Genomic DNA, 23,449 nt, shown 5'->3' with positions numbered 1-23,449 from the left:
GATGGCTGGTGGAGCAATAATCAACAAGCAACAGGAGAGGTTCAGAAAGCACACATGTACGCAATAATTGAATAGGAAGCAGGGGGATACATCCACTTTAGGTTCTCAGGTACAATTTCCTCTCCAGTAAGCAGAAAAGTGAGAATCACAATAGCGACATCACAAAATCTCCCTTTAGGCCTAGCAAGACTAGTAATCACAGCTATTAGGTCTGAGATGATCTTACACTGCAGATACACAGCTATTAGACTCAAGTGCACTTCTACTTTTAAAGAGGAATTTAGGACAAAAGTACAGTGCATTTTGCAGAATACCACAATTTTTCATAGTATTTCTTAGAAACAATTAACAGGTTTAGACATTACCTAAAAGACAGCAGAACTTTGCTTTTTGGGTTAAGGTCTACTTTATGCCGTTGAAATGAAATGGGTTGATTTAAGCTCAGTGGTTTGATGATCACACATTACAGGCACCAGCAGGTTAGAACATTCACTACTGTTGGCATCCAGATAAGTTTGTGTTGATGGTGTCTAGCCATTCTTCTGCCTCCTCTATTCATATAAAACTACTTTATATGCTTGAGCAACGACTGTACAAAGTTACATTAAAAGCCAAATGCCAAAATATTTAAGAGAGTGGTTAGAAGCAAGCACAATTTGACTGGCCTCAGCTCTTCTAACCTATCTACTAGTTACTACCCTGTTGCTTAAACAGTCTCCTGGACCCTTTACAAGGTATTTACTTGATCAGCCTTGTTTCTATAGGAGCTTTTTCAGCCCAAAAACATAATTTTGTAAAATGTGATAAAAAACAACAAGTTTGCATATCGCGTTTAATAATCTAGAAGTGTTCTATTTTAGTTTAAATAACAATACATATGTATTTCTATAGCAGAATGTATATCCTGTTTCGTTAATGTCACACAAATTTAAAAATGCAAAGTGTGATTTAAGAAATGCAAATACTTTATAGCAACTGATCCTTTTTCATTGATCCAATCTAAGTAATATAGGATGAAATTTGGATGTTGCCATGAGGTACTGTCAAACATGGTTTTATACATACAGTATGTATATAAAAGTTTCTATTTAAATGAGTATAGTTAAACTATGATAAAATTCCCAAAGAAATAACAGTAATTTAAGATGGAAATGCTCACCTAAAACAAAATTCTTGAAACGATATTCTCACGGGAAAGCCAGCTCTGCGAATCCTGACTGTCTCCAGCATGCCTGAATACCTTAACTGGTTCAATACCAGTGTCTGATCAAACTGGTCCGGCATCTGCAGAAAGAAGCACATTTTTATTGCAAACAAACACGTTTCTTTCTTGAGGTCCTTCAAGGAACATAATACCATATAAAAACACAAACCAGTTACAGTTAGTGTCGACTGACACTGTGATAAAGATCTGATACTATTCTGTCTACTAGCCAATACTGAATTAAAAACTGCACAACAGCCAACAGCTAAAAACCAATACGAACTTTGAAGACAACTAGTATTTTATGTGTACAAAGAATTCTGGAAATTAGTTTGTGACAAATCAAGAGACACATAGTACTACAAATGAGTGCCATGTATGAGTCTTATATAAAAAATATATATGAAGAAAATGTGCAGTAATTGCCATTATTATTCCTAATTTAGCCATGTGAGTTTGTCTTTCCTTTCTCTGTACCAGAGATGCCAAACCAGTGAACCTGCTTATTTTTCATTCTAATTGCTCCCTCTTTCGTCACCCACCTATTTCTGCAAGGATGAAACTTGAATACAATGCTAGACGTAATTACTGTAGCTATCTGAATACGGACACAAAAGTACTAAAAGCTTCTTGAAGGAAATTATACCACTCATGGCATACTGCAATATACTATGAAAAGGAAGAAGATACAACACTTGGTCTGCAAATAAATACAATTCTTGCTCATCCAAAGAAAGCAGTTTCTCTGATAGCTGTAAGATCACTAGAACATCTTGCTCACTCCATTTTGATCATGGTGCTAGAAATGCAATTTACCGCATGTTTCAACAAAAAGCAGAGTAGGTAAAAGCACAATAATGTTACCATTCCCCAGAAATCCCAGCTAAAAGCTTATTTTTTGCTATACCAGTGAACAGCCCTTAGTGTCTGCCATTGGATTTGTCTCTTCACTACATTTATTTGAAGAACAAGATGCACAGTGACCTGAAGCAGTGAAATGAAGAGAGTGGGCTCTAATGAACACCACAGCTGGTCCTTCCATGTGTTCTGTCACCATAGTAACACTTCCCAGTCTAAGGAAGCGCATTGTATGAATGTGATGATCTCTCTGGGGCCTCTCTGACCCAGGGAAGACACTGGACATGCCAAATCTGGGGTAGACAACCTTGGTATTTTTTAAATTCAACATATACGTTTTATCAGCATATATGTGTTCAATATTAGGTATACGTAAAATAATTTACTTTTCAAAATGACATCTATGAATGTCATTATTTATTTATTTTAGGTACTTATATAGCGCCATCAATTTACGCAGCGCTTTACATATATATTGTACATTTACATCAGTCCCTGACCCTCAAGGGGCGTACAATCTAAGGCTTTATATATATATATATATATATATATATATATATATATATATATATATATATATATACTGTGTATACACCCTGTTCCAAATTATTATGCAACTTCTATTTAAGTGTCACAAAGGTGAAATATTTTGTTTTTCAGTTTAACTCATGGATGGCATTGTGTGTCAGGGCTCTTTTGATCACTGAAAACAATCTCGGACACCTGTTAGATTGGCCGGTGAGCCCAATTTAAGGAAAAACTACTAAAGGAGGGTGTTCCACATTATTAAGCAGAGCACCATTTTCAAGCAATATGGGGAAGAAAAAGGATCTCTCTGCTGCTGAAAAGAGTGAAATAGTTCAATGCCTTGAATGAGGTATGAAAACATTAGATATTTCACGAAAACTTAAGCGTGATCATTGCACTATTAAGAGATTTGTGGGTGATTCAGAGCACAGACGGGTTGGTGCAGATAAAGGCACATTGAGGAAGATTTCTGCCAGATCCATGCATCGGATCAAGAGAGCAGCTGCTAAAATACTATTACATCGCAGCAAACAGATGTTTGAAGCTGCTGGTGCCTCTGGAGTCCCACAGACATCAAGGTGTAGAGTCCTCCAGAGTCTTGCAACTGTGCATAAACCTTCTATTCGGCCACCACTAACCAATGCTCACAAGCAGAAACGGCTGCATTGGGCAGAAAAATACACGAAGACTAATTTTCAAACAGTCCTGTTCACTGATGAGTGCCGTGCAACCCTGGATGGTCCAGATGGATAGAGTAGTGGATGGTTGGTGGACGGCCACCCTGTTCCAACAAGGCTGCGACGTCAGCAAGGCGGTGGTGGAGTCATGTTTTGGGCTGGAATCATAGGAACAGAGCTGCTCGGCCCCTTTAGGGTTCCCGAAGGTGTAAAGATGAGCTCTGCAAAGTATGTGGAATTTATGACTGACCACTTTCTTCCCTGGTACAGAAGGAAGAACTATGCTTTCCGTAATAAAATAATCTTCATGCATGACAATGCACCATCTCATGCTGCAAAGAATACCTCTGCATCAATGGCTGCTATGGGGATAAAAGGAGAGAAAGTCATGGTGTGGCCTCCACCCTCCCCTGACCTCAATCCTATTGAGAACCTTTGGAGCATCCTCAAGCAAAAGATCTATGAGGGTGGGAGGCAGTTTACATCCAAACAGCAGCTCTGGGAGGCTATTCTGACATCTTACAAACAAATTCAAGCAGAAACTGTCCAAAAACTCACAAGTTCAATGGATGCAAGACTTGTGAAGCTGCTATCAAATAAGGGGTCCTATGCTAAAATGTTTAAAAAGTTAAAATGTTGTTACAAGTTTGATTGAAATAGCTTTTGATTTCAGTAAATATGCTGCAAACACAGCAAATGACAATTTTCAGTTCTTTACAACCTATAAAGTGTTTTGAAACTTACTGTGTGAAATAATTTGGAACAGTGCATTGTAAGTGTTTTATGTTTAAAAAAAATCCTGTTATCATTAGGAGGTTTGTTCAATAAAATTTGAATTGTACTCTTAATAGTTGATAACATGAGAATTATGCTGACTGTTATTTACATCAATTATTTAGGTAAATGAGAAAAATATAATTTGCATAATAATTTGGAACACGGTGTGTATATATATATACCGGTATATATATATATATATATATATATATATATATATATATATATATATTGTGAGAACTAGCATCAAGGGCAGAGCTTTTAAAGCACACAGCTACTCGCTTTCTTCTTTTTTAAAGGGCTGTTTTTGCCCAATTTTATTTAAAAGAAAGTTCCCTACAATATAGGTTTCCCATGCAGGGGGTATCTGCCATCAATGCCAAAGAAAAAAAGATTCAGCCTCCTGGCTCTCTTTAGCAGCACCACAGCTCAGGCTTTTTGCCTTGGTCCTCTTGACCATTCACATACAAACGCTGCACCTTGGTTAGCGCCCTTTCACAGCATTCCTGCTTCTCCAGTCCACAGGCTTGGGCCCTGTCTGCTCTGTCAGTCTACTCTGTGCCACCATGCACACTTGTGGCTGCTCCCTTGCACCCACATGGACTCCTCAGGAAGGTGGAGCCCAGAACCCTGGTCCTGACTCTAGAAGAGACCCACACACACCTGCCCAATAAGTCTTCTGGCCATATTCAAAACCTGGTCCCCGAACTGGAGTTTTCATCCCTCACAAATCACTTTGAAATCTCCAGGCTCCAGGTCCCAAAATGGACTTTACATACAAATGAGGAAACTGAAAAGCCAGTTTCCTCTGCATTAAGCAAACCCTCTGGAGCCCCATAACCTGCCTTGTTGAGAATTCTGGGCGAAATATCCTTTCTACATCGTGACAGATCACCCCACTGTCACAATATATGTATTAGCCTGTGTAACCCTCCCCACTCTTCCCCCTAGGAACTTTTTCTTTCTTTTTAAGGGTACATTTTTACATTTAAAAGTAAAAAAAGAAAAACAGATGCACATGTACACATAATGTAAATATAAAGCACACATGATCATATCCCATAGGAGCATTTTACCAGCAATACCGCATTAGTAAAAATGGGAATTTGATGCCTGCACAGGATATTACAACCTGTCACACCACTGACAAGCTTGTTTTACCTTTTCCTCAAATCATTCAGTTATGTTATCTTTTACTGACAGCTGGTATTTCTTTACATAGCATAGCAAAGGCAAAGGAACTTGTTTCCTGTATTTTGTTCATTCTTCTTTCATTTCATGTTTGGAAACTGTATGAGAAAATGTGCCCAAAGCATTCACTCAACTTAAAGATCTATATAGTCTACATGGTTTTCTTTTGAAATATACTGATTTCTGTAATATACAAATGTCACCAAAACACTAAAACAATGCATGCACATCTTAAAGTGATTGCAAATCCTCACCTTGTAAAACAACCCATTCAGTTTAAAACAGAAATGAAAGGCAAAGCATTTGGATATAGATATAAAATATTATATATGCCTTTTTTTCCTCTGTTCTCAGCTGCATAAGAGTTAGGGGAGAAGAAACATCAGTACACTGAATTTCCCAGTGAAAGGCTGTCAGGGAGTAAGGAGAAGTCAGGTCATTGGAGGAGAGCAAATGAGTACCCAGCACAGCTAGAGAACTGACCCCAGTGTGGTCTCCTGCCTAGTGTGGTCAATTTTTAATAGGAAAACAGAGGGACTGGCAGGGACACCAGGAATTTCACCCAAAGGAAGCAATACAAAAAGAACAAGATAATTCTTTTATATATGGTGAAGCAGACACATATCAGGAATATGAAATGTTGGGTTTATATAGTCTTTAAGTTGGGCATAGATGGAATCAAATTTGACAGGTTTAGGAGGAACCAGCCGAATTTCAATCTGTGTGTGATCCTCCCCATTCTACAGAAGTCAACTTTTAAACTGACTTCTGTCGAACAGACATACTGGAAAACGTTTGTGGATCTGACAAAGCAATGGGAGCCACTCTCAGAATACAATGTCCTGGCAGGGAAGGGGAGGATGGGATGGAGGAATCTGATTTTTTTTTTTCTTTTAATCTAAAGGCTAAACTAGAAAAATCTACCAATTTATGAAAATGCTTGACACGCAGTAAAGAATAGTATGGTATTTATGTGTGTTTATTCTCACAACAGCTTTTGTTTATGGTCACTATAATTCCTTCTAGGCCCTGTTCACATAGTCACGTTTTAACACGTACATCAGATCGTGCTAAAATGCGTGTTTCATCAAAGGATAGCAAGAGGCTGTTATCATCTTTGTTGTGCTGCAGCACAATAGCTCAGGGTGATTTTTTTAGTCTGTTTTCATGCATTGCAGAACCATAGAAATTAATCATAATGCATGAAAACACATATTGCATCTGTTTCAACCCATGATAACAACCCTAAATAATTTTGAAAAATGCATGACACTTAAAAACACACGAAAGGTATTAAAAATGCAGATTAATGCATGCGTATAACACATATCAATGCACATTATTATTATCATACAGGATTTACAGCAGTGCTTTACATTATAAAGGGAGAGACGTCAGTTACAATGCAATTCAAAGCAACAGGATTAAGCCAGCCATAAATGGTTCAAATCTTGTCTGGTTCAGCAGGGACCAGCCGAGATTCAATCCACCTATGGGCAGGCCAATTGTACTCAATTCAATCCATCAAACAACTTGGGTACAACCAGCATATCGTATTTTCAGCATGAGATTATTGTTAACAGAATACAATGTCTCTACAGGAGGGATTCCCCCATCAACACTGACTTCGTTGATAAGGGAATTGAACCATTTTCTTTCTTGCAACCCCTGGTTGCAGGAAGAAGAATTGCATCATATATGGCCTGCTTTAGAAAGGCCCTGCTCCTGAGAGCTTACAATCTAAAAGGCAATTTAAAAATGCATTAAAATGCATAAAAATGGTACCATAAAGATGTGGACCTAGTTCTGTATAATTACTAACCCTGCTCTGTCATTTTACATGACCTACCACTTCATGGCTGAGTTGCTGTTGTTCCCAGTCGCTTTGTTATAATACCACTAACAGTTGACCGTGGAATATGTAGTAGCAAGGAAACTTCATGAATGGACTCATTGCACAGGTGGCAGCCTATCACAGTACCACACTTGAATTAACTGAGCTCCCGAGAGTGACCCATTCTTTCACAAATGATTGTAGAAGCAGTCTGCATGCCTAGGTGCTTAATTTTATACACCTGTGGCCATGGGGGTGATTGGAACACCTGAATCCAAGGGTTTGGAGGGATGTCCCAATACTTTTGGCAATATAATATATGTGAGTAGGTAGTCAGGACAGTGGACCAGCATATCTCTGTAAGCACAAATTGCATCTGCCATTGCTTGTGTGTGTATTTAGATGTGTTGACCTTTGTTATATTTACTGTACATCATACATCACCAGTGTTTATTAGGAAGGATAGGCAGTCTGTATAAGCATTTGTGGCAAACATCTGCAGCACTGGTCAGAACTGAATGTTAAGATAGACACGAATCCAACAGAAGTTATCCCTCCCTAGAGAGCATTTAGTACGCTCCAATAAACTGTCCACATGGACCTGTTGATATAGCTACTCTGCTGGACATGCTCCATTTTTTCTGCCACTCACACAAAATTCCTTTTCAAAAGAAATCTGGTTAAAGTTTTAAAAATCAATTCCAAGCAACAAGATAATTCACTGAACTATTAATGCTATCAAGGAAGCACTGCAATTATTTTTAGGTTAGTTTATTTAGTTGAAGTCAGTTGTCCAAGAAAATGATTAACCTAATTGGTGGGAGTGATAAAGTAAATAGATGTCATAAATTACTTCTAACACTTTGCTACATCATAGATTCTGTATGTGAGAGACCAATAACTTGACAATAAGTGTGTTGGCAAAGCATCTCCTGTGTAACTAACAGGCAAGTAAAGTGGTTTCCAATGTGCCAGATCAATGGGAAAATTGGTTAACTACAGCAGAGCATGAATTTAATCCATGAGCAATGAGCAGGTAGGTTACGATCCCTATATGCAGTTGGCTAGAAAGCAGCTGCAGGCTCAGCAGAAAAGTCTGTCCCCTGCCAGCATACTTTAGAGAAGGATCCTTTATCTCAATGTGGAAGCAGTGGTCTCTCAGCTTTTCAACCATCAAAACTCATGCCTTCTACTAATTGGGAGAGCTCTAACTCTGACTCTGCATGGGGACATTTTAATTGGCAAGTTTACATTTTCCTAAAAAATGAAAAGGTGATCTAACTCCAACAATCCTGGCCACCCCTCTGGATCTCACTGCCCATATCGGTCATGATGGACATCAGTCTTTGGATCCATGTTGTGTCATCTGATATTGCTGATAACAGAAAACTAAACTCAAGAACAAAAATATACTAGTACTGTTGATCTTGCCAGCAATGCACAGTCCCTGTCACTTCCTGTGGCAAAGGCAGACATGTTTGAAGTCCAGTCTGAGTGACTACTGCCCCTTCCCCAATAGATACTGTGAAGAAGTGAATGTAGCCACCAAGGGACAGCAAGTGTGTTATTAACAGGATTACCAAGTGAAAATAAAGGGAAAAAAGCCAGAAAAAGAAAAACAATGCAGCAAGCTGACTTAAAATGCTGGTAATCTGCAATGTATTGCATTTTTGGTTTGGAGTTTACATACGCTTTTATCCACTTGCCCTCCAGAGGATTTACCTCCCTTCCTGACCAGGCCATTTTTTGTGATACGGTGCTGCATTATTTTAACTGACAATTGCGTGGTCTTGATTTGCTGCACCCAAATGAAAATTACGTAATTGTTTTCCCCACAAATAGAGCTTTCTTTTGGTGGTATTTGATTGCCTGTGCGGTTTTTACTTTTTGTGCTATAAACAAAAAAAACCTGACAATTTTGAGAAAAAAAACAATATTTTTGACTTTTTTGCTATTAAACATGTCCTGTAAAAAAAAAAAAATCAAATTTCGTCATAAATTTCAGCCAAAATGTATTCTGCTACATGTCTTTGCTGAAAAACTAAATCCCAATATGTGTAAATTAATTGGTTTATGTGAAAGTTATAGCGTTTACAAATGGCAGTATACATACACAATGTTTTTTTCTTACTAGTAATAGTGGTGATCAGCGACTTATAGCAGGACTGCGGCGGGCATTCTGACACTGGGGGGAACTGACTTGGTGTCACTGACATCCCCAGTGACACCAATACAGTGATTAGTGCTAAAAAAAGCACTGACACTGTACTAATGGCACTGGGCAGGAAGGGCTTAATATCTGGGGCGATCAAAGGGTTAACTGTGTGCTGTTTCACAGCGTGCTGTGTCTGTGCTTTACACTGTAAGCACACACTGCTTTGTATGGCCATACAAAGCAGTGTGCAGGAGCTGACAAGGGAGAGATCTGTGTTGTTTGTACACGGTCTCTCCCCCATCGGAGATACTCATCGACCACCGGGTGCTGGTGAGAAATCACCAGCTGAAACCTGGTGATTGACAGCCGAGGCCGCGAATGGCGGAGCGGGTAGGATGCACACAAGCCCCCTACCTGGAACTGTAACATCATGTGATTATATATATATATATGTGATTTTGCACGCCGGTGCTGCCCTGTAGCAGTATTTCTGGTATTGGGCGGCGCGGAAGTGGTTAGCATACAGTTACAGTGGCCATAACTACAATCCAAATTTTAAAAATTCTGTATGGATAGGGGATCTTTTATGTTTGTCAGTGGTATTAGTATATCGCTTTTTTCCCCCATTGATAATATCTGTGATATTTTGTTACCTGCACACTTTGAAAATCAATGCAGAAATCAATGCAGAAAAATAGAAATAGAAATATAGAAAGAGTTGTTGCACCTGTGCAGTCAGTCACCCTTTCACACAGATTTAGAAAGGGTGGTAACTTTAGATCCTGTTTGAATTACCAGCATCAAAGAAGCACTTGAGAGATTAAAAGGAGATGAATCATATAATTCATATGCATAAAGAGAACCTTCATTATACCAAACATTTGTTTGCCATACAAAGAAAAGGGTACAGCTTTCCTGTGAAGCGTGTCTGTTAAAGTTACCTAAGGTCATCGACGGCCTTGTGCAAATAAAACGTGTAACATTTAGTGTAGTATTGACTTTAAAAAAAGTCGTTTTGAACAATGTTTGAACCTAACCTACATTACCACATATTCATGGTAATTACAGTCAGTCTGTTAGTTTATGAGTACAGAAGTGACTAGCTGGAAATACACACGTGAAAACACTGCTAACATGTGCAGAGTTGTAAATAATATGGGGATCCTGTATGGATATCCGATACAGTAACACACAAAGTACAGCAGTGTCTACCGAGAAGAAACTATCGTAGAAGAGCTGAGAGGTCACAATGGTCACATTTCCTTTAAACACAAATCTCGGCTGGTCATGGACAGAAGAAACAACTGTCTCGTAGGGTAGAAGTAGGCTAGTCCTCCCAGGTCCTCCCAGGTCCTCTGCTTAGCACCTGGTCTTTCTAATTAACAGTTTGTCTCATTTTTCCTGGAGAAAAGTGGAATGATTTATCTGGTTGCAAAGATTCTTTGACGTGTTATAGTATATAAACTCTAGCAATTCTCCAAGCTAAAGAGCTTGTGCTTCACTTGCTTTGGAATACCAGCTTTGCAATAAATGTTTTACCAGATGTCCAAAAGATTAAAACCGGGAACAACACTGCATACGTTCTATCCTTTGCAGCCATCTAATAAATACCAATGTATTTGACTAACTATTCCTGAGCCCTCACTGGAAAGGACTGGAAAAAACACTCGGCTGGGTGGTGAAAACTGGCTCATTGCAACAAGTTCCACTATGTCAGTATCACAGGCTGTGCACTGCAGTCTAATTCTGTACTCTATTATCCACCAAGAATAACTGACTCCACTCAGCTTTTTAGTTTCCACCTGCTTCATATGTATTTATATCATCTTTTTGCTTTTCTGGGGTTATATATAATGTCACATGGGTGATCATAAGACAATCAGTCCTCATGCACACAGGACATTTTTACAGCGGCTGTTTTTGGCTTTTGACATTTTTTTTCTACAGCTAGTAAACTCCCCAGCATGTTATCCTATGTGCCCATGCACACAGACTGTAATCAACGTTTTTTGGAAGAGGCATAGTTTGGCTGGAAAAACCCCCCAGAACTAGTGGGTTTCTAGAGGAGTTTTTTAGCTGTAAAAACACTGAAAATCGCAGCCAAACGCGGTAAATCGCAGCAAACCATAGTTTTTGGAAGTTTTTTGACCCCCTAATTTTTTTTGGGGGGTCGAATAAACCTCTAAAAACCTCAAACATGAAAAAATTCGGCAAAACCCTAATAGAAAATCGCTGAAAAACTCACATTTTTAACATGAATTTACACAGCTAACATTACCAACGCTATTAAAACCCCAGTGTGCATGGAGCCTCACAGAAAATTACATGATTACCTACTGTACTTCAATAGATATTATCTGATTACTTACTACATTCCCTGCTATCTAAAGTTCTCTTAATAATGTAATTTACTGTACAGAGTGCCCCCAAAGTCTGGACCCTTTGGAGAAAAAAACATACAGGTAGTGATATTGCCTATTTGTCCAGACTTTAGGGACACCCTGTATTATAAACTGCAATACAAACAATGTTAATATCTGGATCTACAAGGTATACACTCTCTTATACTTGAACTCTGACATCAACAATTCTGGAGGTATGGCTCAGATTCAAGGATCCCCACCGCCCCTTAATGACAGATTCAGGAGGTTCTTTTACAAAGTGGCACTATTACTGCACCAAATTCAAAAATAATTACCTCCAGTTTGTAAGTTCTGAAACTAAATGTAATTAGGACCAACTGTAAGTTGGCATACAGAGACAGGTAGAGTGCCTGTCTCTGTACTCTGTACAGCAGGTGGCATATTTGCCACTGCTACCTTCTTCCCTCCCACCTGTCACTTTTAGTTGAAGATGCTGTCGACTTCAGTGCTGACAGCCTTCTAGCAACAAGAGATGCTGACAACAGTGGGAGAAGTCTTATGGGGAAGCCAAGACACTAGTTCCCCATCAGGTCCACTCTCTCCTTGTGATTGACAGTGGGCAGTGGGCAGATTCTATATTCATTAGTAGGTATCTATTGTCTATGAATCTACCTACTACCTGCTGTCAGTCACAAGGGCAGAGGAGCTGATTGGGAACTAGTGTCTGTGAATCCCCATCAGGCTCTGCCCACCCAGCTGTAAAAATCCTTTGCTGCGCTGTCTGAGTGACAGCTACAGGTGCAGGAGGAAAGTCAGCTGCACTGGGGGTGGAGTGTCCATATGGTCCCTACACACACTGTGTGCTCCAAATTCATATATGTGTGTTTACAACAGGTACATGAATTTGTCACCTGCACCAACATTTGTCAAGCAGAGGTATGTTGGAGTTCTAAAGGGTATCATAGACACTCCTTAGGAATTCCCCTGTGTATGTACCACAATAAGGATAATTTCACCTCTAAAAGTTATGCTGAACTCTTTCTGAAAACGCTTGTTGCCTGGCTGCTATGCTGAAAATCTGACTTTGATGCTTTCTTAATCAATGATCTGGTGCCAGTATGCATATCAGGAAAGTAAGATAAAAGACAAAAGTCTTTTTCTGCATACTTGTCTTGGGTTAATGATTCAAATTATTGAAGCCAAGAGGGTAAGCATGACAGCAAGGCAACTAGCAATTACAAAATGAGATGGATTGACAAAAACCATAGTTTTTGCAGGAAAGGTTTTCTTTAAAGCTGTGGAAGCATAGAATCACTGTAGAACAGTGGTTCTCAACCTGTGGGTTGCGACCCCTTTGGGGGTCAAACAACCTTTTCACAGGGGTCGCCCAAGACCATCGGAAAACACATATTTCCAATGTGTAAAGAGCAGCTACTGTGTAGAAAGCAGCTGCTGTGTTGAAAGCAGTTACTCTGTTAAAAGCAGCTACTATGTTGAAAGAAGCAGTATTGGAGGTAAGAACGACACTTCATGAATTATAATTACTGGGTAAATAATTTTATGATTGGGGGTCACCACAACATAAAGAATGGTGTTAAAGGGTCGCGGCATTAGGAAGGTTGAGAACCACTGCTGTAGAAGTTGCTGCTATTACAGTGATAGTCACAGTCTTCTGGGTCTCATGCCAAGCAGCCTAGTATCCATAGGGGTCACTTGCTCAGCACTGGCGCCATTCACAGAATGCTTTACATTTTTCTCAATGAATGCAAGCCATTCTTTGGATGAGGTGGAGAGGTGTTGAAGTGATGTCAAGCTTTCGTATTTTCTCCATTTTGTCCAATATTTTTCCTATTGGCTGCTAGGATTACTGCTCTGTGCACGTCATTTCTCCTATACCCTTAAGAGTTAAACTTTGCAATTACCAACCTATTTCAAAGTACAATAAACATGACACAAAACCAAATTTTCTCTATTTAACACATACCTAGAAGTAATACATTGATTTGACACATGACACAAACTATGACAAAGATGTATACATAAATTCTTTTGTGAATAAGCCCTTTGATGTAAAGTTCTATAGAATGCTAAGAATGCACAGAAGAAAACTATGAAATAAACGATAAACTACTAAAATGATAGAAACAAAATATTCAAATGAGTATTTAGCTACTCTGTATACTTTCTGGAGGCCTAATCATTCCATATGTCCATCGGAGACATTTGAAATAATAACTCCCTGCCACTCTTGACTCTGTTTGAATGACAGGGGTGGGACTAGATCATGACCCTGTAGATCTGACTCGCATGTGGAAAGCGATCAGGACACTGATGCTTTAATTTCCATAATGTGTTAATAATATGGTCTAATGTCAAGCCAATTAAAGTCTCTGGATGATTAATTCAGGCACTGTATGGCCATTCTGTCATCTTTCTAACTTCACTGTGAATGGCTATCTCTTCTCTAAATAAAAATCAATCACCTTCTTTGCTGCCTGATAGATTACCATGATAAACAGACAGTTGGAAGCCCATTATCTGGCATCTGCTATTCCATGGTTATTTTAGCATGGCAGAAAATAAATCGCATTGTCTGAAATGTGATACTGTTTTCGAATATAATCTGTCTTTTCAATGCTCTGTGTCAAATTGCACACAATCACGCACACACAGACACACGCTAACATTTGTGTCTATCTAAAGGATTAAGAGAGATTTTTGGGTCTATGGAATTTTTATTACAAGAAAGTTTGTTTAAGTTTGAAAGACAAAACCTAGTCACAGGAGACACTGCTTGATATATAGAAGGTGGGAACACAATAAAATAGTTCCCTGAACACAAGGAACTCAGTATGCCGTGATACTAAAGCATCCACATAATGCCTTAGCTGTTAAACAAGTGAAAGCCCTGAGAAGGCAGACAATTGAATCATTTACTAGAATAAATGTATACCATTGGGGAAATCAGTTGTAAATGATCCTAACTGAACTATACTGACAATGCAAACTGGAAGGAGACAAATCTAACAATAGTATCACTTTGATTATAAAAAGACAATGTTTGAACCTATTCTAACTTTTTGCCATGTACTCTATAAAATGAAGCATTGCAGGTGTGTTTAGAGGGACTTGTAGAAACAAGTAAAAATTTATACCTGTCGCTTATCTTGTAGCAAAAGGCATGGGGGATGATTTACTAATGCAGGCCATAGACGGGTCGAAAACCGGCCGTTTTAAAAAAAAACAAAAAAACAAAAACGAAAAATTGGTTATTCAGTAGGCCGACGTTACCACCAACGGTCCCGTCTACGTCCGGCATTTAATTACTGTCCCTGCAGAGAGCTCCGCTATTATATTTGACATGAAAAAGTATTGCAGTTGCAACAATGTATCTATTTGTATTCATTTCGGATACAGATGTTTTTATTCGGTTACAAATAGATACATTGTTGCAACCGCAATACTTTTTCATGTCAAATATAATAGCAGACTGGAATTCTTCTTTTTCTTCTTCTTATTAAGTGTTCTTGCAAGAACACTTATTGTTATTTCTTTTTCTTCTTCTTCTTGCAGGTCATGGCTCATGCGCAGATTTTTATCGGTAAAAAGATCGGCCGATTTGCCCATCATTTCCGGGAAAATCGGCCGATTTTTTTCCAACTTCACCAATAAAAAAAATGTGCCAAAATCCCCGAAAATCGGCTGACCAATTAACCCACTAACAGTGCAAAAATCGGCCGATTTTTTTTCCAACTTCACTGATAAAAAAAATGTGCCAAAATCCCGAAAAACGGCTGACCAATTAACCCATTAACGGTGCGAAAATCGGCCAAATGTTTTTTTTGGCCGACAAATCGGCCGATTTTTCGACCCATCTATGGCCTGCATTAGGGCCCAATGGTCTCTTTCAGATTCAGTGCTTTGCAATAAAACACACTGGAGTTGATTTACTAAAACTGGAGAATGCAACATTTGGTAATGCTCTGCATAGTTGTCAATCGGTTTCTCACTTGTTCAGCTTGTTCAGTTGAGCTTTGACAAAAGAAACTGGAAGCTGATTGGTTTTTATGCAGAGCTGCACCAGATTTTGCTCTCTCAAGTTTTAGTAATTCAACCCCTCTGCAGTCAAAATTAATGGCAGCCAAAGCACAAAGGCAACGCAGTTTTATTGCATGAACGCTGCAGTGCACCTAAATGCACAGCAACACACTATCATACATTGTGGTGCGCTGTATCAGAGAAAAATGCTGCATGTCCACTTAATGGTCTGTTCCTGCGCATTGGCAGCCCATTCAAAATAATAGTCTTGCTGTCTTGACTTAGGCTAGTTCACACTAGATGCAGTTCAGTGCACTTTTTTCTGCATCAAAAATGCATGCACAGTGTTTTCCATGTATTCCAATGGCCCTAGTTCACACTAGTGCAGTCAATTCCAGTCAGCTTCTGGTGCAGAAAAAAAAGTAGTACATGCTGCATTTTTTCTGCACAGAACCATACTGGAACATAGCAAACTGCATGAAAACTGCACTGGAAATGCATGTGGTGTGAACTGTAAGCAAAAACTTATCTGGAATGCATCCAGAGTGCATTTTTTTTAGTGTGAACTGGCCCTTAAAGCAATGCTCAATAAAACCTGACACAATGACACAACCACAAGAAATGTGAATTTGAGAATGCTCACACAATAAATTGAATGAATATTCACTTCAATCATCCAATCATGTGCGGAAACAGGGATTTCCATTTATGTGATCTGATAACTGAAGTGAATCTTCATCCATTTTATTGTGTGAACATTCTTCAAATCTTTAGTAAATCAGCTTCATGTTTGATTATCTGTGGAAAACAAGCTTTTTTCACTCAAAATAAATAATTACAGAGCAAATAATGTTTTCTCCTCATCTATTTTTCATACCACAAAGAAATTATGAACACACTCTAGACATATACTGTAAATACACAAATGAAACACATAAATGTTAACTTTGTTTGAAAGGGTTGTTCAGTGAGTCTTGCGATCCAGATATGTCTGCAGACCAGGGGCGGACTGACAACTCATGGGGCCCCCGGGCAATAGGGGATCATGGGGCCCCTATGTCCTTGCCCAAACTCAAAAAAGCCTATGAAAAAGGTACCAGGGGCATCTCATGGGGCCCCCTACTGACCCCAGGCCCTAGGGCAGTGCCCGAGTTTCCAGATGGTCAGTCCGCCCCTGGTGCAGACAACACAGTCCCATCCCAGACTTCTCTGCAAACTATACTAGAGTTAGGTAATAAAGCCTGACACCACTCCAGCCTGATTGGACAATGAAGGAGCAGCAGCACACTGATATATTCATGGCTATGTCCCCCACTCCTGTAAGAATGTTCACAGACAGCCATTCTAGTTCTGATATTCAAGCCAGTGCTTTGTAGAAAAAATATTTTCTAATGCATATGTAACCAAATTAATTACCTATAGCTTTAGGAATCTCCCTATATGCAGGTGACACAATGATTTTAAAATCAAAAGGTGCCCACAAGTCAACTGGCCAAGCTGAATATTCCCAGCTGAGCACTACTGGTCCCCGAGGAGAAGGAATATGAGCATATATATACAGTATTGGTGTGCACACCATTCAGGGAACCATTTTTCAGAGGTCAACCCAACTGTCTTCTAATTTTCAAAGCCAGATTAAGTATGGATCATGAACAGAGTACTATGGTATTTATCTAATCTATTGTTAATCTACAGAAACATCTAACACGTCATTATATGGCTCTTTGTCTAAAGTTTGTTTAGATGCCAGAATTGTTAGTGTTTTAACCACTTGCCCTCCAGAGGATTTATCCCCCTTCCTGACCAGGCCATTTTTTATGATACAGCACTGCGATACTTTAACTGACAATTATGTGGTCATGCAACACTGCACCCAAATGAAATGCACGTCCTTTTTTACCCACAAATAGAGCTTTCTTTTGGTGATATTTGATCGCCTGTCCATTTTTTATTTTTTGCCCTATAAACAAAAAAATAAAATGACACTTTTGAGAAAGAAAACAATATTTTTGACTTTTTGCTATTAAACATGTCCAGTAAAAAAATAAAAAAAATTCAAATTTCGTTATAAATTGAGGCCAAAATGTATTCTGCTGAGGGGCAGACTGACCATTTGGAAACTCGGGCGCTGCCCGAGGGCCTGGGGTCAGTAGGGGGCCCCTTGAGATGCCCCTGGTACCTTTTTCATAGGCTTTTTTGAGTTTGGGCAAGGTCACAGGGGCCCCATGATCCCCTATTGTCCGGGGTCCCCATGAGTTGTCAGTCCGCCCCTGATTCTGCTACATGTCTTTGCGCGCACACCCTACCCGGAAGTGCAAAATCACACACACACACACACATATATATATAAATATATATATATATATACACGTGATTGTGCACACCCGTGCTGCCCTCTAGTAGTATTTCTGCTATAGGGTGGTGCAAAAGCGGTTAAAGGATAAGATCACCTTTGGGAACATGTTATTCGTTCCACTCGTGTTTAGGGTGGAACATGTAACATGTTCTCAACGCTGCATCCGCTGCCTGCTGCCCCCTCCCTGTGACAGAAGTGCGGGGAGAATTTCCCCGTACTAGCTCCACCCACAAGGCTGCATCATTCATTCAGTGTTCTGTGAATGAATGAACTGCAAGTCCCACAGCAGCTGTCGGCCTGTAGTTCACAATGAACTATCACGGCGCTGTGAAGCTGTGGAGTGCTGTGGTAGTCAGTATATCTGCTTGCCTGTACATACCATACCAAGCAGAAATACTGACAGATCTGCAGGAGACCTGCATGGCACCAGAAATCTGCTGATTTCTGATGCAATGCTTTACAGGCTTCTGCAACGAAAAAAAAATAAATGCGCATTTTTTTACCTGCAAAAAATGTGCATTTATTATTTTTGGTCATAAGGTGAACTTATAGTGCATGATGAAATCTGCTAAACAAATGTATGCCAAAAATGTAAAAGACAAGTCAACTTAGCCAAGTAGAGATATGCTATAGTGTTCTGAAACCTTTAGGCAAGCTGCACTGTAGTGTATCTACTGCTAGAAGGCTGACAGGTCTTGTTTTCATCCTACATAGTATAATAATGCACAGTAAACAAGTTTCCTAGGCATACAATGTCACGGGGACCTGTTTTGAGATCTTTGCTCTAAAAGTGCATTTTATTGTTATTGTAATTCTTGCCGTCTCATTTGGTTAAAAAAGCACACTGTACGATCTTTGTCTCTGATACTCTAATCTTTCTGTAAAATCTAGGGCAGCCTTTAATGGCACAAAAGAACAAAGCGTCCAAATAAAAGAACTCCAATTTTCTTCCTTGCTTTTGATACAAAGAAAGAACCAGGTTAATGGTTCTAAAGATTACCAACATAGTAGTTAAACAACACTCATCCCTCTTTTCTCAGAAGCAGAATACATACGCTAATGCCATATTTTTTCTATATAGTCATTTAAATACATACAGTATTTGTACAAGTAAGTCAAATGAGGACTTGTCTTGAATAAAGGTACCAACAAAAATTAGAAGGCATTCCCTTGATCTGCATGTATAAAGAATATGTATAGATGAAATATTTCCTTTTAGCCTTTGAAAGAATAGGCAAGATTTAGAATCACTGCCTTGTTTTAGTTGCTGTCTGGGTGTCCCCTGTGGGAAGATTCTTTATCTGCCCTGGTGATTGTTATCAAGAATGTAATGAGAAATCAAAATTGTTATGGTTAGTACCCCATCAGAATATAATGTACAATCTTCCAATAGGGGCACCTAATCCAGTGATAACTACGTATGATATTTCCCCTCACTTTAGGGTAATTTTCTCCCACTTGTTGTGTTTCCGTAACAAAGAGTGAAGGAAAATCTCCCTACATTGACAGCAAAAAAGAAAATTAACATGGGTTTTAACCAATATTCACTCTATTGAAAAAAAGGCTGAATCTGATGCCAATCGCACGAGTATGGAAGGCTCCCTCAAATATAAAGTAGGTGCAGCGCTGAAATATATGATAGGAATATGAAATAAAGTGCAATATATGAGGTGTTAGATCAATAAAAATAATTGCCAATAATAAAGTGCCAATAGTGCTATTGGTGATCACAACAAATGCTTAAGCAAATGTGATAATCATGCATTAAAGTCCAAATAAGTGATTAAGTGAATAAAATCTGAGAAGAGCCACTCACAGGTGGCTAAAGTGCTTATCAAAGTGAAAAGTCCAGATTAGTGGACGTGAGGATCCTTTTATAAGATCTCAGGATAGGTGGTTCAAGCATCTATCTCCAGTTCAAATGGTGGTTTATCCAGTAATAGAAAAACTGCGCACTCACCAGATGCGCAATTTCATAGCGCATTTGAGAACACAACTGTCTCAACAGGCCAGCCAGATCCACTTTAAGGTATGCACAGCCCGGTCACGGTTCCCCTCTGAGTCTTCCGTGGGTAACAGCACATCTAACTTTCTCTTTAAATGGCTCTATGAATGGTTAGACTCATATAGAGCCCAAAGAAAGGATGCCACATAGCGTAATATTGCTAACAGCGGGGATTTATTGCTTTTCAACAGGGTGTACAATAAAAAAAAAACAGACTGACCATGTGGAAAAAGATCACCGCTGGACCTGCTGGGGCCTCGGCAGCGTGACGCCATGACGTTGTAGCTCCTCCCTGACGTGTTTCGTGCTCTAGCACATACTCATAGGGTGTAGGCTCCCTGCAATCTAGACAGCCACTGTCTAGAATAAGGTACAAATGTCCCATTTGTGGTGTCAGTGGGACTGGGAAAGCTCCCCAGCATTTGGTATTTAGTAGCACTTACCTTTGTGAAGGTTCCAAGTCTCAAGCTTCTTCTTGTAATGATGTCAAGACAGGGACTATATGAGCACTGTTGGGGAGAAATTCACTCCACTTCACAGTGCTTTAGATAGATTGCTGGGTACAGAACTTTCCAGTGTCTGGCACCAGATGCCACTTTTCATTTAGTGGCTTTCAATAAGAAAGCCTTGAGTTCAGACTGGGTCATGTCAGCCAAAGGCCGTAGTTAGACAAATGATGTATGCCATCCAACAGACCAAGTGTATGGCCAGTCGTTATCTGCTGTTAAAGTAATATCCAGGAAAATTGGTGCATTTGCTAACTGTTACATGGTTAATGCATGGAACAATATGTAATCTACAGGTATCCCACACCCCCTTCAATAAGGAACACAGTATAAAATATTGAAAACATTGATAGCATTTTTTTTTTAAATACAAATATGTTATACTTACCTGCTCTGTGCAGTGGTTTTATATAGACCCTTCCTGATCCTTCTCTTCTCAGGTACCCTGCTGGCACTCCTGGCCCCTCTTTCCTGCCAAGTGTCCATCACAGCAAGCAGCTTTCTATGGGGGCACCCATGCAGGCATGTTCCCCTTGTTGCCGAGCAGCTGCTCTGCGTGTCATTCACACACAGTGCCGTGTCTCACCACCCTCCCTATGCGCTTTCCTTATTGGCTCACTGGCTGTGATTGACACTCCCGCTGCTGTCTCAGCCTATGAGGAGAGAGAGTGCCTGGAGAGCCGACCACTTTAATATTTTTTCTAACCCTTTTTTTTGTTTCTATAAAACTTCTTAGACTTACAGACATACAGCATATATACTTTATAACATTTTATATGTATTTGCTATAAACTTCCTAGAATATTTGCAAGCTTCCAGATGTGTGTTAAAAGCAGACATAAACTATGTTACAAGGTTAAACTATCTGCAACATCTACCACTGCTGTGGCTGTACTCAGGTACTGTAGTACCTCTCCTTCCTACCCCACATCCAACTGCTATCTAGATCTTGCAGGCTCCACCTCCGCAACATCTCCAAGATACGCACATTCCTCACCCCAGACACCACCAAACAACTCGTACACTCCCTCATCATCTCACACCTGGACAATTGCAACTCCCTTCTCACTGGCCTACCCAAACGAACGCTATCCCCACTCCAGTCGATCCTAAACTCAGCGGCCAGACTCATCCACCTCACCAAGCGCTCCACATCTGCCTCCCCCCTCTGCCAATCCCTTCATTGGCTCCCGACTGCCCAACGCATCAAGTTCAAGCTGCTAACCCTGACCTACAAGGCCATTCACAATGCCGCCCCGAACTATATAACTGACCTGATACCCAGATACTATCCTAACCGTGCCCTCCGCTCCTTACAGGACCTCCTACTCTCTAGCTCCCTGGTCTCCTCCTCCCATGCCCGATTGCAGGACTTCTCTAGGACTTCCCCCATCCTCTGGAACTCCCTACCCCAATCCATCAGAATGTCACCTACCCTCCTCACCTTCAGGCGCACCCTGAAAACCCTCCTCTTCAGGGAAGCCTACCCCAACCTCACCTAACACCCGACCTCATCTAACAACTAACCTCCTCCACTCCACCCACCACTCCATCCCCCACAGCCATCTCCTCCTGTGCCACCTTCCCCTCCCTCCTAGATTGTAAGCTCGAAAGAGCAGGGCCCTCGAACCCCTCGTGTAGTGTATTGTTACTGTCTTGTCTCATGTTCTGTCCCCCTTGCTACTATACAGCGCTGAGCATACCCTTTGGCGCTATATAAATACTGTATAATAATAATAATAGTACAATATATAATATATTGCAGTTTCATTTTCAGGTTAAGTACATTTTTTACAATCTTATATCCTTGTGCACTAAAGTGATACCCCAAACAAAGTAACTCCCCTCTATGTACTGGAGATAAGGGGAGAGGTTTGAAGTCCAAATCCCTAGCGAGCCAAACCTGCTGTTCCTTAGTGGTAATATCATGTGACATAAAAAATTGGAACTACCGCTATTTTATTCGCTATGGTGTCTGCTTCCAGAAAATATATAATGTAAAAATGATTTATGCAATCTTCAGGCTTACAATTATTTTTTAAACATGTGTGCAAAGAACGCATAAACAGCTCCGGCAGAGAAAGGGTTAAAATGCATTAAAACAAATATATGTTTATGTCATGAATTTCAACACTTTAAACAAAAGTTTCTTTTGTTTTCCAAATCGAGATGCCCTTCATGTAACCTAGGTAGTTTTTTTTATACAAACTAATAATAAACAGATGTTTGAAAAGGTAAGCTTGCACAGGGTTACACATGACCCAATGAAATGTTAATTTTATTTGCATGTGGCGCCTGTATGATGAAAGACATGTAGGATTTAAGAGAAGATCTATTCCTAGCCTGGGATTGCTGATGCAGACTTGGACCTAAGTGTCATGTTACCAACTTCTGCCAGAGATGACTGGGATGGCATGAGATCATTATAGTTTATATCAAGTTTACAGCCCAAGCACTAAAGCTGACCATATGGCCATTGTCAACTATGTGAACTGAAGTTTCTGTTACTTTTTTAGAGTAAATTAATTAGATATTTTTCCAATTTGCTAAAGTGTTTTTAAGGAAATATTTTTTTTTCAAATCCTTGTACCAGTCAAGCAAGTATGTATTAATCTATAAAAACATCACACTATGGTAATTTTGCCTACACTGTAAATATCTGAAGTCCAACTGCACCTGTACTGAAAGTGAGATATCAAGCACAACAACTTGAACTATGCTGGTTATAAGCAGCATTACTTGGTTTAGACAGTATTAGTCACACATTTTTTTTTAGTCTAGAGGCATATAGTATAAATAACAAGCAATAAAACATTTTTATTATTGTTATATACACAATTCGAAATCTAATTAAATATCAGAATCATTTATCAGAATAAATAGTGTAAAGGTAGAAATTAATGCAAAAAAAAGAGCATTGTACTCAAGGCTGGCAATGCTTTACTTGGGTTTTTGAA

The 23,449-nt window shown here is 39.6% G+C and overlaps 1 protein-coding gene across 1 annotated transcript in view; it reads right to left on the bottom strand.

The window, feature by feature from the left end:
* The window catches only part of MYO10 (myosin X), a 302,652-nt gene that overhangs the window by 64,012 nt on the left and 215,191 nt on the right, over positions 1-23,449 (bottom strand). Inside the window, exon 20 of the mRNA XM_089674827.1 lies at positions 1,160-1,284. Coding sequence (XP_089530953.1) covers positions 1,160-1,284 — 125 coding nt within the window. The remainder of the gene's footprint in view (positions 1-1,159; positions 1,285-23,449) is intronic.

Source organism: Staurois parvus, unplaced genomic scaffold, assembly GCF_062004578.1.
Source record: "Staurois parvus isolate SC_StPar_1 unplaced genomic scaffold, SC_StPar_1.0 ptg000153l, whole genome shotgun sequence".
Taxonomy (NCBI): Eukaryota; Metazoa; Chordata; class Amphibia; order Anura; family Ranidae; genus Staurois; species Staurois parvus.
Note: the sequence above shows the minus strand (reverse complement) of the source record. Positions and strands in the feature narration are given on the sequence as shown.